A 17,874-nucleotide genomic window follows, 5' to 3' on the forward strand; every position below is an offset into this window, starting at 1 on the left:
TCCAGTTGAAAGTGTCCCTGCCTCTGTCAGGGAGGGTTAGAACGGGATGGTCCTTGAGGTCCTTTCCAACCCTGACAATTCTATGAGTCTATGAAGTGAGCTGGAAGTGGAACGCTCCTTGATTCTCCGTTTCAGAACTGCTGTTACACAACAGCCACACCCCTGTCAGGGGCAGACCCCTTTCCCATCTTTCTTTTTTGAATCTGCAGCATTAATGTTCTCCAAAACCAAACTATAACAGTACTGCTGTGTGGGGTGCACAGCTTGAGCTTGCTTGTCTGCTGCATGAAGAAGCTGCTTCAATTCCTCCTCAGCAGTGGTGTCCTGTCCTGGACACGCATCACAGCTAGGAGAGCCTCAAGTCAGCTGCCAAATAACTTAACTGGAGCAAAGGGGTTGCATTGTTTTTTAATAAATAACTGTAGGACACATGCAGGTAAAGTTTTATCTTTATGCAACATCCATGAAATGCTCCAGCAGGGGAGCATTCATACACATCTGGAACTTCACATACACGAAGCCTGGGCTGTCACTCGGTTTTGTGTTTCACAGTTTGCCTCCCATCCCTTGAGATTCCACATGCACATTGCTACAGAAAGGTCCAGGAGAGCCATGCTTTGTGCTGGCATGGTCAGGAACAAAGACCAAAATACAGTGTGGTGAAAACAGCCTTCCTACTCTTCAAAGAATCACCTGCCTCTGGCATTACATTTTTCATCTCTTTCCTTTGAGGATAGCCCTTGTTTACAGAAAACAGCCAGTCCCCACAGCCTAAAGTTGAGTATTTCATTTAGTTGGGTTACTGCTTCCATAAAAATATATAAATACTCTGAAAAGACTCTCTTTTAAAATAAGTTACTTTGAAAAAGTCTCGTTAGAAAAAGCAGGTGGTGAATGACTGCAGATGGCAACAGCAAAAAGGGTCTGCTTAAAAAGAGGCTTTGCATTGCTGGAGGTGAGCAGAGGTAAAACTCCAGCACCCTTGCCTTAGCTCTCACCTAGAAGGCAGCTGGTCTACAGCAGAACCAAGGGACTGCTCAGGATATTGCAGGAGTAAGAAGTGTCAAACCCAGCCTCTCTGCTCTGTGAAGCTAGCAGTAGTAACTCAAGGTCAAGCCTGACACCTAAAGCTTCCCTGCCCAACCTGCAAAGCTTCAGGCAAGGCCATCTGCTCAGCACACACCCTTCTGCCTGGACACTAGCATGGTGGCAGTGACACCTGCAGCTCACCTGCTCTCATGGGCAAATGACCATTTCACCACTAGAACAACTGCAAGCAATCTGAAAAGCTTGTTGAAATAGGTTTATTTTTACTTCATCGGTGCCATCTTGTCCCAGGGTGGTAGCAAGAGGGGAAACCAGAGCCTACTGCCCTTCATCAGTGAATGCTCTGCAGTCTCTTGCCATCTTTCACTTCCATTTCTAGATGAGGAACTGCTGCTCAGCACAATTCCACTTGCTTTCAGAACAGGTCAGGAGCCCTTTCCCCATGCTAGAGTTCATTAAACAAAGACACATGGAAAAGCAGCATCCTCCCTGCGTAAACTCCTGGATGCCAGGAAGTGAGACTCACCACTGCTAAATACTAAGGAAAACCAATAAGGATTTGGGGTTTTATTGTCAAGTGCCCAAAGAAATTTAGTGTTTAAAGGTAATTTTTAACCCAAAATCTGCAAAAGAAACGTAACACTCAGGGTACCACAGCTCTTCAGGAGGGCTCACCACCAGAATCCAAGTTTGACAATCATTAACAAGGGTAAATCAAAGTAACAGGTGAAATAGAAATCATTTCATGTGACTCCACAGAGGAGAAGCATCATCTGTAAAATGTTCTACTTTGTCCTAGAAAGGATCCCCAGGGAAGGTGGCCAGCAGGCTCTATTTACTCTTTTGAAGAAAATGCTTTGTGAAGCGATCCAGCTCGTTCTCCAGGTGAACAGCTTTATTGCTGCAACACAAACAAAAGCAAGGCACTGACTTCTGTGCAGGAACACTGCACAATCCACATCACTCTTCATTTCTACTCCTCTAGTTCTGAAACCCACAGCACTAAGAAAAACTAAAGACGTTCTCTGGCTAGAGCCCCTGAGGTTGCAAGAATGGGATGAGGCAGCGGAATGCTGCCAGACATCCATCTGCCTTACGTCTCCTTTTCCCCAAAGGCTGTGTAGGGTCCACTTGGGACCTCCCTGGTTCTGGCCTCTCCTTTCAGTGCTGAACTTGGGAGAGGTTCTGCAATTGCACAGAGGGCAGCCAGCAGGGTTCCTCACACACAGGGGCACACCATGCTATGGGGTGCACACTGCGGGGCTAGACCTTCATCCGATTGTGGTCTTCAACACCCAAAGGCCAAGGGGCAGTCTACGGCCAGGGCAGGTTTACAGCAGGGAAAAAAGCATGGAAGAGGCTGATGCTGCTCCTCAGTCCCCAGATCACCAATAGCTGGAAGTCTCCCTTCTGTAAGCACCTACAGCTGGCACTAGAAAAGAACACCGCACTAAATAACTCAGAGTACAGCTGCTCTGGGATGTCCCGTGGGGAGAGTTCCTTGGGAAGGTGCCACCCTAATTCACCTAGAGAAGATTATTATTCTTGAGAAAGCCATCTCTCCCATACAATAAAAAGATAAATATGGTTCAAGATGGAGTGTGTCCAGAGAAGGGCCACGAGGATGATCAGAGGGCTGGAGCACCTCTCCTGTGAGGAGAGACAGAGAGTTGGGGCTGTTCAGTCTGGAGAAGAAGAGGCTCCGAGGAGACCTTATTGTGGCCTTCCAGTATGTGAAGGGGGCCTACAAGAAAGCTGGGGAGGGACGTTTTAGGGTGTCAGGCAATGATAGGACTAGGGGGAATGGAACAAAAATAGAAATGGGTAGATTCAGATTGGATGTTAGAAGAGGTTCTTCCCCATGAGGGTGATGAGACACTGAAACAGGTTGTCTAGGGAGGTGGTGGAAGCCTCATGTCCTGGAGGTTAAGACCAGGCAGGGTGGTTGGAGCTGGATGATCCTTGAGGTCCCTTCCAACCCTAACAATTCTATGGTTCTAAGAAATATTTTTGGAGCTTGGCTCATTCACCCAGGTAGAAGCACACACTCATTTACCTTAACCAAAGCTGTTCAGCTGTAGAGTAAACAGGTTCTGCTGCACACCCTTCTGCGGCCCTGCCTACCTCATCTTGACTTCTAAGCAACAGCAAGCACCAAGCATGCTGAATGTGCTTGTGGCCACTCACACCCAGGCTTACCGTAGCTGCTTGGAGCTGCTCTGTATGTTCTCCAGCTGATCTATCTCTTTGGAAAGCCTGGCAATTTCTGTCTCCAGGTTCTTCTGGGTAATATCCACCTGCTGGCAGAGCCGAGCAAAGGTAGTGGCCATTTCCCTAAAGGGAAAACAAGTTTGCAATCAGGGTTCACAGAAGCCTCTGCCACAAAAAGGAATGTAAATAAAAACCACGTGGCAGTGCAGTGTGCAGTAGGACACAGCAATCAGTCTCCAGCTGCTGAGGGGTTACAGAACAGCAGAAAGCAGGAGCATTATGTGGGGTTTGGTATAAAAAAGAAGCTAGAAACACACAAAGTGCACCTCAGTCTATGCCAACAGCATGTCTGGCAATTTTTGATTGAGCATCATGAAGTACAAGTCTGAGATGGGGCCTCTGACAGCACAGGTGCTGGAGCAGCCAAGGGCTCCCCAGGCCGTGCTGAGCGCTCATGGGACATGAGCACCTTGCAGGGTGAAGAGTGCCCCAGACTTGGCGAGGCCACCAATCCTACTTGCATCTTCAGCCACATTCTCCCATCCTGAGTTCCAAGACTCCTCCTTACACAAAGGACAAAAAAACAAACAACCCATTACCACCCTGGGGCCAGCAACCAGGCTCTCCCATCTCCTCTCCTCTCTACTTCACCTCACTGGAGCCTTGGTTTGAGTCCAGCTTTTCCATGTCCTCACAGAGACACACAGCTGCTGGACACAGGGATGATTCTCTTTCTTCTGCTGAAGCTGAACTTTGTATTAGTAAAGTATTCCCTGGGCTACACAGGAGAGGTGTTCTGCACCCTGGGGGTTAGAGGTCTCATTTAGCAGGCCTCATTTTCTGAAATAATAATCAAAACAGTTTCAACAGGAGAAGCTGAGGAAGACAATCACCCAGACATTACTTTGCAGAGACAGGGGAAAAAGCATTCGAGGAAAAGACACACAAAAAATGGAACAGTTCAGACAAGGCTCTTAAGCTCCTCTTCTGCAGTGCAGGACTTCAGGCAGCACAAATGCTCACCACCATTAAAGGGCTGATTCAATGCCAATCTAAAAGCATCAATTCAGCCTCCACTGAGACCAAGCAAACTCCCAAGTCTTCAAAGTAAAGTGGTGGACAACGAAAGCCTACATCTCAGACTACCTCTTACACATGCACAGAGAGACACGAGTACTGGCCTTTAAAACTCCCTCATAACCGATGCCCAAGGACACTAAAGCTGCCTCCCCACACCCTGTACAGCCAGTCCTCACTCCCAGAGCACCACAGCACCGAGCCGACACTAGTGAGGGGAAACAGCAGCGTGATACTCACTGCTGCACCTGATGGCTGCAATTAGCACTTGTAAGGCTGACAATCATCTGCAGTTTTTCAGTAGCATAGTTGACAAACTGCTGTTTAAAGGCTTTCTCTTTTGCTCTAGTGGTCCAGGTGAGTCTCTCGTACAGATACAACAGCCCATACATGCTTAAGGACACAGAGATGAGTTTCCAGCCTACTGTTCTCCAAATCTGAAACAAAGAAGAGTCTTAATTAGCTTAAGTAAATTGCTCCTACAGAATCAAAATCTAATTCCACCCATTTTTAATCATCTTCACGGCCCCTTCACCAGACCAGTCTTAAGAAAATGGATGGTGACTATTGCAGAGCAGTGCAGCTGTATTCAAATGAGCTGGCACTCCAGCAGCATGGAGAACAGAAGCCTCACTGCTTTTCATGAAAAAGCAAAGCTCCCACTAAATCCAGACCAAATGAGGCACCACCAAATCACCCTTTAATTCAGGAGCCAAACACAGACATACAGCGTAGACAGTATGTCCAACTGAGACTAATTATCTCGGTACACACTGATTGCAGTGTGCTTTACAGCACTCATCCAGCCCAGTGTTACCAACTCTGTTCCATGGCTTCATGTTGCACCCCAAACAGGAAAGCCCAGCTCAGGCTCTGCCACCCCTTCCAGTACTGTGACCCTTGCTATGCTACTTGCCACTCCGCCAACCACGATGATGCTCATGGAGGTCCGGGACGTCAGTGAAGCTAAACTCATGACCAAAGGAACCACAAAATCATCGTGTGGGACACTCTCTGGAGTTATGGCAGGCAGGCTGGCAGCAGATGGGGTGGTAGCTAAAGGACCAGGGATCTAGAAGAGTGGAATATGGCAGCCTGATTAACAAGCATTAGGGAACCACAAAGCAGGCTGCTTCGCTTTTATTTTCATACATTCAGGGTCTGATTTGCTTAGAGGAAACTCTTCAGCACAGGAATCTAAACAATGCTCCTGAGGTTTTGACATTTCCTTGCCCAACAAGGGACTGGGTTAGCATAAGGGTCCTACGCAGGACTGGCCCTGCCGTAAGCATCCGGAAGTTACAGGTGAAAAGGTCACCCAAAGGGCTCAATCCAAAGGAGAACAAAACTCAGGTAATGGCTGCAGAACGTTTAGGGAAGGGGTTTTTTTTGTTCCATTCTAACCCTGAATATAATCCAATAAAAACAATCCTCACCAAAAATACACCACATGAAGGGACTGGGGGCAAGCGTGCAACGAGTGTGTCAGCAGTCAAGGCAAACACAATAAACCCCAAGATATTCTCATCAAGGTAAAACAGGGCACCTGTATGTCAGTCTCTGAGGCACTCACTTGTATGTTTGGGTCTGCCAGTCCCAACAGTACTTTCTGAGCTTGCTTAGGACCCAAGAAACGGTTTACAAGTGAAGTCCACCCCAAGGAAAAATGGAACATGATATCCTCTTGAAAATCTGCACACAGACTGTGACAGTTCAGATCATAGCTAAGGTCAAACTTCCTGCAGGGAATTAGCAAGTGGAGCTGATTCTGAGCACCAGAAGGCAACAAAGGTTTCAGGTTTTCTAGAAATCAAACAGAACAGGAGAGATGAGTTAAGGTTAAAAAGCTTCACAGCATATTCACAAGTAGCATCCTTGTACTGCTGAGCCACTTTGTGAAGCACGGGAATCTAAACTGACCAACCCATTGATCTGTACAATCAGTGGGAATTTTACCAGCATCACTAGAGGAGGCAATTTCTTGCTCTGATTAAAGATAACAGCCATGCAAAATGAACTCAAGAGAAAGCACTGGGGAAAAAAAAAAGAAGTCAAATTAACTGGAAGACCTCTACTGTCAGAAGGTAGGGCTGGACCAAGAAAAAGATGTTCTTAGGAAACTTTGCTTCCTGAGTTGAAAAAAAGGCTTCCCATAATTCCATGACCTTGCTCTGAATCTTTCATTACCAGAAGCAGATCAGCAGAGAGATATGGCTATGCATAAAGTATGGCTATGTGGAAAGTTAGTGCTTATTAAAGACAAAAAAACAATAAGAAAGAAAGGAATGGAGTGCACAAATACTTTGTGAAACTCATGTTTTGCACTCAAAATGTGGAGGGACCCATGGAGAGGATCACACTGCCAAAACATTACCTAACAGTTGGTGTATTTCACCTGTTGGTGTATTTCCACCTTGTGGAAGCCAAAAGTTTAAATGGGTTTTATAAAAGCATTAAACTTAAGCCATTAACCCAGAAGCAGCCTCTTGGCCCAGAGGTCCCTAGATCAGGGAAAGAATTACTATATTTACCCTGGTTCACTGCTCCTTTCCCCAAGCAGCTGCTACTTGCCAACTAAGCTGACCAGACACTCAGGATGGCTTCTCCTTTATCATTTCATAGTGTTAATGTTAAATCACCATCAGAAAGAAAATCCTTTTAAAGGTAAGGTTCCTGAAACTGTCTTCATCTAAAGTAAAAAAGTCTCCACATGGCTCCTTCCTCAGCTTACCAATCATCTCCTGCTGTGACTGATGCATGGACTGATTGACTTCACTGGAGCAGCGGTCGGCCAGGTTCCTTCCCAAACCATCTTCTATATGTTTGTTCAGCTCCTGAAGTATTAGGAAGAACAGACACTCCTCAATTTCTGTTTAGCTAATCAATTCCTATCACAAAGAACAGACACTCCTCCATTTCTATTTGCTTATAGAATCACAGAATTGTTAGGGTTGGAAAGGACCTCAAGGATCATCTAGCTCCAACCCCGCCCTGCCATGGGCAGGGACACCTCACACTAGATCAGGTTGCTGAGAGTCACATCCAGCCTGGCCTTGAAAACCTCCAGGGATGGGGCTTCCACCACCTCCCTGGGCAACCTGTTCCAGTGTCTCTTACATTGCACAGAGCAGAGATATGTTAAGCACTAAGCATTGTTATTTACAGTGGGAAGAAAAGAATGTTACCATGGAAACACCAAGCCTCATCAAAGTGACACAGGAATGATTTCTCCAGGACTGCAGTTATTAAAAGGCACATGGAAAAGCCTTTCTTTTCACTAAGCTGACACTGAAAAGCACATCACCACCAGGCTGCCCTGCAGAGCCTTTACTGTTGGCATTTGTGGGAGCCAATTTCACTGCTCTCCACAAAGATAAACCTCACAGCACTTACTCAGCAGCAGCAAAGTCTGAGTGTAAGAGGTAAACACTTAGAGGTGTATGCTCCTGTAAAGCACTATGCTTGGAAAAGAGTTTATAGAAGTTTAATTAAAACTGCACCTTTTTTCCTCCTAAAATAAATAAAACACTCCATAAAGTGTTGGCTATTTGCAAGTGGATTACATTTCTGGGTCTATTTCATTTTAGGAGTAGTGAAAATGGTTAATGTAAGGTCTTTGATTTACCAGAAGTGAAGAGCACCAATCAGGACGTCAGTTTCAGCAGTCAAAACAGGGCTGAAACAGAAACCAGTTTCTTTCCAAAGAGTAAGCAGAAAATATGCCCACAAGAGCAATGTGCTCTGTCCTCCTTGAACTGAATGGTCCAGAACTGGACACAATACTCCAGATGCAGCCTCACCAGGGCAGAAGAGAGGGAAGGAGAACTTCTCTTGAACTGCTGACCACACCTTTTCTAATACACCCCAAAATGGCACTGACCTACTTGGCCACAAGAGCAATGTGCTGTTCTGGGCCACTCACTTCAAGAAGGACAGAGAACTGCTTGAAAGAGTCCAGCACAGAGCCACAAAAATGAAGGGAGGGAGTGGAACATCTTCCTTATGAGGAGAGACTGAGGGAGCTGGGGCTCTTCAGCTTGGAGGAGACTAAGGGGTGAGTCACCTCATTAACGTTTATAAATATGTAAAGGGTGAGCACCAAGAGGATGGAGTCAGGCTCTTCTCGGTGATGCCCAACCACAGGACAAGGGGCAAGAGGTGGAAGTTGAGGCATAGGAAGCTCCATGGAAAATTTTGAGGAAATGAGGAAAAATCAGGAAAATGAGGAAATTTTTTTCCCCTCGCTGTGAGGGTGACACTGGAACAGGCTACCCAGGGGGATTGTGGAGTCTCCTTCTCCTGAGATACGTGAGACCTGCCTGGATATGCTCCTGTGCCATCTGCTATAGGTGAGCCTTCTCTGGCAGGGGGGTTGGACTAGATGCTCTTTCCTTCCAGCCCTTAACATTCTGTGATTCTGTAATACTTTCAACCTTTTCCAGTTTTTGGTAGGCAGAGACGCACCCGTGTCAGAAAGCAAAAATCCTGCAAGGCTTATGTGAAGTGCCACAGAAAGTGCTATGCAAATTATGAAAAGACAAGAAGACATTAAAGGAAAGACAAAGAACCTGGCTTCAAACACCACAAGAAAACTTACTGCCTTGTAGAGCTTCAGGACTTGTGGAGAGGGGTGAAAATCAGAGTAAAATTCATCAACTAAAACCGAAAGTCGGCAAATCTCATCGGTCATGGCGGAGGAGACCTGGAAGGATGCAGTAAATACATTAGAATGTTTCTCCTACTTTTTCCACCCAAAGTGAGAATAGATCACTGCACTGAGCCATGGGCAACCTGAAGGGAGGGTGTAGTCGGGTGGGGGTTGGTCTCTTCTCCCAGGCAACCAGCACCAGAAGAAGAGGACACAGCCTCAAGCTGCACCAGGGGAGGTTTAGGCTGGATGTTAGGAAGAAGTTCTTCACAGAAAGAGAGATTGGCCATTGGAATGTGCTGCCCAGGGAGCTGGTGGAGTCACCATCACTGGAGATGTTTAAGAGGGGACTGGATGAAGCACTTGGTGCCATGGTTTAGTTGATAAGATGGTGCTGGGTGATAGGTTGGACTCGATCTCAAAGGTCTTTTCCAACCTGGTTAATTCTATTCTATTCTATGTACTCTACCAGTAGTTAGTTACCCACCAGTCAGGACAGCCATTGTGAAGGGCTTATTTCCTTTGGTTTTTAACACTGGCAAAGGAACACTTCAAACATACTTCATGAGATGGGTGGCAACCTAAAGGAGCTACCTGACAGAAGAGATGGCACTTGAATCAGGGAGGTTTTTCACACTGCCATTCCTTACCTTGTTTTCTACCTCCTCAGTGACACGTTTGATCTTCTCCTTAGTATCCTCTGTCAAAATGTTCAGCTGATTTCGAACGAAGTCCAGCCTGTCCTTCTGATCTTCTCGCTCCTCCATTGAATGGACTCTGACACAGCACAAGGGAAACCACCATCACCAGCAGGTATTCTCCCAGTGATAGAATAGAATAGAATAGAATAGAATAGAATAGAATAGAATAGAATAGAATAGAATAGAATAGAATAGAATAGAATAGAATAGGAGTTAACCAGGTTGGAAGAGACCTTTGAGATCGAGTCCAACCTATCACCCAACACTATCAACTCAACTAAACCATGGCACCAAGCACCCCATCCAGTCTCTTCCTAAACGCCTCCAGTGATGGTGACTCCACCACCTCCCTGGGCAGCACATTCCAATGGCCAGTCACTCTTTCTATAAAGAACTTCCTCCTAACATCCAGCCTCACCAGTGCTGATCACTTCCCTACTCCTGCTGGACACACTGTGCTTGATACAGGCCCAGGGTGCCTTTGGCCTTCTTGGCTACCTGGGCAAACTGCTGGCTCATGTTGAGCCTACTACCAACCAGCACCCCCAGGTCCCTCTCTGCCTGGCCACTCTCCAGCCACTCTGACCCCAGCCTGAAGCACTGCACGGGGTTGTTGTGGCCAATGTGTAGAACCCGGCACTTAGATGACACAAGCCCCACAACCAGGCAAGGACTACCTGGCTGATGGTTCACTGACCAGCCAAAAATAACCCAAAGTGATGCTGGCTCAACAAAGCAGATCAACTGCTTCAGCCTGGCTGCAGTACAGGTATGAAACTTCCAGGCACATTTAGAGGCTGCACTAATCAAATGTACCTCAAATCACTGCCTTTTGATGTCGTGACAAAACCCAGCATTTAGAGTACATAATTACAAGTAAAACTGGCGGGGGGAAACCAGGGACCCTTTAATACTTTGCCTACCCTCATTTTAAAAGAAAATAAATAATAATTAATAAGGCTAAATCTGATCAAACTATCCTACTGCTGCTCACCAGCACCACTCAACTACTCCTTAACACTGACATGGGTCTGATGACCCTGCAAAGCAGAAGGGAGGCAGCAGAAACCAACCTTGTCACAAACAACTCTTTTCAGAAGTCCTCAGCCTACCATTTAAGCAACAAATGCTTGAAATCTGAAGCAGCTATCACTTGAAGGGTCAGCACAACAACAATTCAGATTAAGAGGGGTCACTACACAGGTTCTGGCAGGTTGACTGACAGAAAGAAGTACAACATCAGAGTATTTTCCAACATTTCCCAGCAAGTTTTCATAGGATCTGACAATGTGAGACAAATTAGTATGTCAACACAGAGTTTGTAAAAGCTGAGACATTGAGGAGGATGAGTGTGTTTGACAGGCACAGAGGAGTCTGTTGAAAACATAAAGACACACCATTAACAGAGGCAGAAAGGAGATGGATGGAAAGGATTCAATGTGACAGCAACTTCACCATGTATGAGACAGACAGGAGGTCATGACAAAATTAAAAACCCAGCCATATGCAAACCTCAAAGAATGTATCAAACCATCAGACAGGCTACTTGAGCTGCTGCCATTAGCACTAAATCCTAAAAAAGGATTACATGAGCCATGAGAGAACAAAGATATTTAAGGATACAATCTGGAAAGGGCCAGAGGCCAAGCTTCTGTTAGCTTGGGCTCTTCTCATCCCTCATGGTATTCTAATCCCTTGCAAATTACAGTGTCTACATCCTCCCAGGTGTTCTGTCAGTGGTACTGTTCATAACAACTTTGGTAAAGCAGGCCCAAACACCACCTCTGAACTGCTGGATACAGCTAGAAAAAACTTCACATTCTCAGTATTTTGGAAAGAAAAAACCAACCAACCAAAAAACCCCAACAACAAACCCCCCCAGACTGCCTTTGTCACCAAGACAGCAACAAAGAGTACCAAGTAAACCAAGGTCCTTACACAGGAGTCACAGATCAAGGACAAGACTGAAAGGTGCAAGTGAACAGTAGTAAGACACTGCAAAGAAATTCTCTGTCTCTTACCAAGCGAGAAAAGTGAGTTTTCAAGTCCATAGTTGCCCAAGAAAATCACCAGCACAGAAATGGCTCCTTAGAGGATCTGGATAAACCAAAGCCAAACAGCCCTCTGACCTTCACCTACCTTTTCTCTGCTGCTGCCACGTTTATGGCGTCCATAATGTCTTTCACAGTGTCTATTATCTGTTTAGCTCTGATAGTGTGCTGCTCAAACTTGGTTTTCACGGCTGACTGCGAGATACACTCCTGCGAGGGGCCCAAGCCACAACACATTACTGCAATTCCATGCCAACAAAGTCAGGAATTTCACTGTCAGAAAGCACATGCTGCTCGTTTTACCATGAACTTAAAAACAATGGGAAATGAAAAAGGGAGAAAGTATAACAGAAATTAAAAGAGAACAGAACTGAAATCTCAAGTGAGCCTGGAAGCAGCAAATCTGCACCTTCGTGTTCATTCACAGTAATGTGCATAGGTTTTGGTTCTTCTACAGTGAGTGAAGAAAGGAAAAAAGAAAACTCAAATGAACACATAAGATAAGCCTAGCTCTCCAGAAAATTTTCCAAACTCTTGCCCTCGGAATTCTAAATGTCTAAGGTGAGTGCTGGCAACGCTGCCCAGCCTGAGTTTTCTTACAACGCAAATGAGGAGGTTTGAGAAGCAGTTCTGTCAGTAGAATTCAACCCATTCATGTAAATCCAGGAACAAAATACAACTGGAAGTAAGAAACAAGGATTATCTCATAGGATAAAAGAAAAAAAAAAAAAAAGAGCTGTTAAGCAGACCTTAGAATATTAGCTTATTTGCAGATTATTGAAGTGTTAAATGAATGAGTAGAGAATGCTCCAAAGAATTTCTAATCAGTCTTCAATTTTGAACATTGCACAGCGATTCAGAATCCACAAGATGCTGACTGAAGAGATATGCAAACATTCAATTTGGGCAAAACCAAACCATTTATAAGCCATAAATTAAGACTTTGATTTTTTTTTTTTTTTCCCCCAAGCAACTGCACATCCTCCTCAGCCAATTAAATGCTTTCAGAATTCAGCCTGCACTGAGCCACCACACAGTAGCAACAGCTGCGTGTTTGAGGGGAAGAAAGCAAGCAAGCAGCTAGTTTGCTTGGAGCATATCTATGGGGTTTTGAAACTGTTCTCAAGCTGTGGGTGCTCCTCTCATAGCACAAACAGGTTTGGGTTGCTTTTGAAAGGCTTGCCTGTGACCTGAGCTTAGGCTGCAATAACAAATCTCAGCTGTGTAAAAAATAATAGATTAAAGTAAAACAAACGAAAAAGGGTAAAATGTATTCCCTGTTCCTCGATGAAGCAGATCTAGAAATCAGCAATGAAAGGCCAGAGTTTCATAAATATCAGCACATTGTAAGAGCTAGACACAGAGGAAAGAGTCTTCCCAACATTAGTATGCGGTAGGTAAAAGGATGACAGTCACTCACAACACAATCAGAAAATCCAAGTTAGAGCACTAGGAGAAACACAAAGGTTAGTTAGACAACTGGGAAAGGTAAGATGGGGACAGCAGCAGTTCTGCTGTTAGTCTGTAAGTTAGTTAGTTATTGAAACAAAGGGAAAAGGTCTGTTTCAACAGTGTAACCAACCAGTTACCTTCCAGCCCACTTCCAGTATAGCAAGGCAGTCTTTAAGCCACCAGCTTCCTACATTCCCATGCAGCGCTAGGGAAGGACTCTGCAGTAGCATGCTAATTGGGCTCTCTTATTCACTCCATTTTACAGCCACAATTACTATTCCACCCTGCTTTCCTCCTCCACACACCACTTCTTTTACCAGCTTTTGAAGAAACTTGGCACACACTACAGTCTGAGGCACAGTGGGGGTCGGTTCTAGGTAGAATGTCCACTAAGGACTACTGCACAGAGTGCACTGTGCAGGCACTTCTCTGCTGTTTTGATGTGGCATTTCTGCGTCTCTCACTGTAAAACTTCAGAAGCAAGACACAGGCTGCTTCTGCTGTTCCACAATATATAACAATTCAGAATTGATCCACTAGTTCAACCCTTTGCTTTAAGGCTGCAGATCTTTTTTGTTTCCTTTGCTGTAATGCAGCTGACATACATAGTGACATCACTTTTAAAAGCTACCACCCAAAGCTCTGAGGCCTCAATTTCAGCACTGTTTACAAGCATGTCTGGTAATGTGTGGCCCAGTTTTTCCCTGAGGAACTTCAAACACCCTGTGGTTTGCACAGAAAACATCTAACATACATTTTTGGAATGCCTTTTCTTCTCACAGAAAAGTCTACAAGATTAATGTAGTTACAAAACTTTTCAGTTTTCCCTGTAGCACAGCAAACTATCACTGATGAGTTGCTCCTAGATTATTTCCTTAGACTCCCACTATACTGAACTCCTATCAGTCCTGGGATGAACAAGCCTTCCCATCAGGGAACTGATACTAAAATCAGGAATGTGGAAGTACTGGAGAAGTAAGGGTTCCTCTTCTCAGCCTCCATGGAGAAGAGGAAGGAACTGCCCAATTTCAGTGAAGACTAAAGCAGGGTGAGAGAATCCAGGAGGAGCACACCCAGCAGATATAGCCACTGGGAAAATGGAACACATGATAGGTTTATAAATGGAGTGACAAGATACCTTAGAGATGTGAACTGGACAAAAGATGTTTGGAAAGTCTGAGCAGGGAACCTGAACAGGGACAAGGTGCTAAAGGCAAGACAGAGTGAAGCAGGGAAGGGGTCAGTGTGTATGACAAGGACAGACAGAAGCATCTGTGCTCTCATCCCTCCCCTGTCACAGGCTGGGGTGTAATCCAAGAGTCCTTGGACCTGCAGCTCCTCTGTCACGAAACAGAGTAAATGCAAAGCACTTGAGCCAGAAGTGCTTAGGTTGTACTCACAGCTATAGAGCATCTGAATTTGGTGTAGCAGTGCATAAAGCATGGCACCACATAGGACTTCCTTTTCAGACTGAACAGAGAAAATTCCACCTGATCAACAATATTCTTCAGTAACACATGAGCTGGTATAGCCCAGTGCTGCTAAACATAACTGATGAACAACAGTATGCTGATGTCAGTCAGTTACTTTATCAGCTCAAGTGACAGTGATTTGATTTCAGACCTGGTGAACCTTTTAAGTATCATCCTTGCTTTAAAAGCAAATAAAATGCCTTAGAAATTGCCCACAAAACCTGAACATGAAAGAGGCTGCAACATCAGACACTCAAAACTTAAATGGCTTTGGCAGTATTAATTTAGCTCATGTTGTCGTGCTCTTGAAGTGATGTGATCACCCTTCTATTCAAAGATGTTCATTATGACTTCAGCATGAAACAAGGCTGAGCAAGGACAAACATTACAGAATTCACTCTTGCTGCAGGAGTCAGGTGTGCAACAAATGCAACAGATAAGGTGAAAGAGGGAAAAAAGTTGCTTTAAGGCCATTCAGGGCTGTCACAGACTTAGCCTTTGTTGCCATATCCAAGAATGGCTTTAATTAATTAAGAGTTATCAAATTCAGTAAGACAAATGGATCCTGAGACAAACACTCAATTCTCTAGCCAGTCCAACTTCTGAAGAAACTGTAAACTCCAAATATGAGTATAGGTAAGACTGAGGGTGAAGGACAGATTCTGTACAGCAACAAGGATGCAAAACAGTGTTAACGTTCAGAGTATCAGAGCTAAGAGGTAGGTAATGGTGATAATTTCAAAACTCTGGCTTTGAAAATGCAAGTAAATACTTACATTTACATTGGTGAAACAGACTTTCTCACTGTTTGGTTTCCTGAATTACAGTAATTAAAAACCACTACAATTTCAGAACAAAGTAAGGCTTACTATACCCCCAAAATTTCACCAGCTCATGGCTCTAAGGGATACACCCCTTCCCAAGAGCATCATGTGGTTTTATAGAGACTATATGCACGCTGAAGTCTCAAAACATGAGCCAAGAGTCCAGTTTTGGTCCCTGCCCTCACTGTATAACATGTCTTTTTCCAATAACTACCTGTGGTTCAAGGTGAGAACAGATGAAGAGGGCCCAGAGACAGGGCAAAACTCTTACATGGCTTGAATACCTTATACTCCTCCACTTCTTAACAGGAATAATGTTCAGTAAAATTAAGCTGAGCATAAGCAAAAGCAACCTTTGCATAAAAAAACCCCAAACAAAGAGGCAGTCTACAAAGCCCATCATAAATACCTCAAATATCTGCTCAAAATGTTGGAATTCCTGCAATCTTGTTTGAAATCCTTCAGCAAGTGCTCCACCTGTGAAACACACAGACCATGAGGGAGAGAGCAACATCTCACAGCAGGGACTATCTTAAACATTTTTGTTTATCAGGTTTTAAGACATTCTTTCTGTATTTGAGGAAAATCAAGAGTTCCTACACACCACCCTCTGGCATTCCTTGGGCCTTCTGCCTCCTGGCACTCAGAACTTCTTTTGCTGAAACAAAAAAGATGCGATTCCTTGCTTCTACAGGATCAATAACCTTGAGCTCATCAACTAGAAAAGTCAAGCAGCGCTCCATGTGCTGCCTGCGCACCTGAGGAAGAGGCAAAAAGCTCGTGAGACAAACGCAAAACCAGAGCCATCAGCAAATCAGAATGTCAGAGTCAGAAAGAAGAAGGGGTCAGAAGACAGTTCCCTTAGGCAGCAGATGCCTTCTAATCCTACTGATGTAGCAGCTGCTTGTACCCATTTCAACAGCCCTGGAAGGAACAGCACTTTCTTCTACAGTAGCCTGCATTTATGCACGCCAGAGGGGTCAGTCAGTTACTGGGTAACTGCTTCATTCCCCACACAGAGCTAAGAAAGAATCACTGCAAGAGATGGTAACACTGAACTGCTGTCATCTAACGCTGCCCTTTGCCAGCTCCTCTATGCACAAATGTGTATAATCTGCACCATCAGGCTGCAGACAGCAAAGGTCATACAAAGACTTAAAACAAGCTTAGCTGGAAGAAAAAGGTTGAAAAGAGGCTTCCCATTGTGTTACCCACCTGCACATATTGTAGTTTAGATTGCAGTGTGGGTTTTACTCTGAGCAAGGAATAAGTTATAACCATTTTCTGAGCAAGTAACTTATCCTTTTATCAACAAAACAAAGCTGGCATTTTCATATATATTAATAGCTGAGTAATAACTGTACCACCTAGGCACCATCAACTTAGCATGCTGCTGTGCATGGGCAGACCTGTTCTTTACATAGCTGGGGTTTTCTCAAAAGGTCAGTCCAAGTAAGAGCCACCAAGTCACTCACATCTTCCATGTATTCTGGTTCTGATGCTGAGGCATCCCATCTATTATTCAAGATGAAGATGTTTGGCTTGGAGAGTCGTTCGTTCACTTTATGGAAGAAGTGTTTTTCCTAAGAAAGAAATCACAAACAGAAAGCTTCCTAGACATCCAAACCAGAGTCATGCACTCTTCTGTAACAGGTTCTAAAGTTAGTCCAGCTTTTACCAAGTTCATTAAAAAGACTTCATTACTATTAAAACCCACAGGCAACCAACATTGAAAAATAAAAGGCTTATGCTAGTTCAAAAGTCATTAACTGTCTTAAAACTGATGCCAGTGCTAAAAGCTAAAGACACTGCAAGCTCCTCTGAAAACAGGTACAAATACAAAGAAAACTTCCAGAATACTTTAGAAACCACTGGAAAATAAAGTCTGTTTTTTCTGTAAGCCTACCATGTCATTCACTGTCTTTCCTTTTCCTTCTCTCACTTTACTAACACCAAACTTCATCTTCTAGCCCTCTATTCATTTTGTTTGCAACTAGCATGGTATCACAATACATTAGAGGTTGAAAGGGACCTCCAAAGATCACTGGGCCCAACCCCCCTGCCAAAGCAGGATCACACAGGGTAGTTTGCACAGGAATGCATCCAGATGGGTTTTGAATGTGTCCAGAGAAGGAGACTCCACAACCTCTCTGGGCAGCCTGTGCCAGTGCTCCATCACCCTCACTGTAAAGAAGTTTCTCCTCCTGTATGACAGGAAATATTGTTGGGGGAGAGAGGAAGGGAAAAAGAACATAAAAGGCACCACTGCATCTGCTCATTTTGTTTTTCTAAGTGAGACACCTGTCTAAGACTATGAAGTCTTCCTTATCTGAACTTCCAAGACACTCCTGTTCATCCTGTCAAATCTGGTTTCAATGTCCTGAAAAACAT

At 44.6% G+C, this 17,874-nt stretch overlaps 1 protein-coding gene across 1 annotated transcript in view; it reads right to left on the minus strand.

Annotated features, from left to right (window-relative positions):
* Window positions 1-400: 400 nt before the first annotated feature.
* The window catches only part of MFN1 (mitofusin 1), a 28,055-nt gene continuing 10,581 nt past the window's right edge, over window positions 401-17,874 (minus strand). Inside the window, exons 7-18 of the mRNA XM_054166786.1 lie at window positions 16,959-17,066; window positions 16,088-16,241; window positions 15,893-15,960; window positions 11,824-11,945; window positions 9,634-9,760; window positions 8,933-9,037; window positions 7,067-7,169; window positions 5,909-6,138; window positions 5,252-5,407; window positions 4,576-4,772; window positions 3,247-3,381; window positions 401-1,948 (exon numbers count right to left, since the gene is read on the minus strand). Of these exons, the coding sequence (XP_054022761.1) occupies window positions 1,879-1,948; window positions 3,247-3,381; window positions 4,576-4,772; window positions 5,252-5,407; window positions 5,909-6,138; window positions 7,067-7,169; window positions 8,933-9,037; window positions 9,634-9,760; window positions 11,824-11,945; window positions 15,893-15,960; window positions 16,088-16,241; window positions 16,959-17,066 (1,575 nt within the window). The 3' untranslated portion in view covers window positions 401-1,878. The remainder of the gene's footprint in view (window positions 1,949-3,246; window positions 3,382-4,575; window positions 4,773-5,251; window positions 5,408-5,908; window positions 6,139-7,066; window positions 7,170-8,932; window positions 9,038-9,633; window positions 9,761-11,823; window positions 11,946-15,892; window positions 15,961-16,087; window positions 16,242-16,958; window positions 17,067-17,874) is intronic.

The sequence above is a fragment of the Dryobates pubescens genome, chromosome 13, assembly GCF_014839835.1.
Source record: "Dryobates pubescens isolate bDryPub1 chromosome 13, bDryPub1.pri, whole genome shotgun sequence".
NCBI classification, from domain to species: Eukaryota; Metazoa; Chordata; class Aves; order Piciformes; family Picidae; genus Dryobates; species Dryobates pubescens.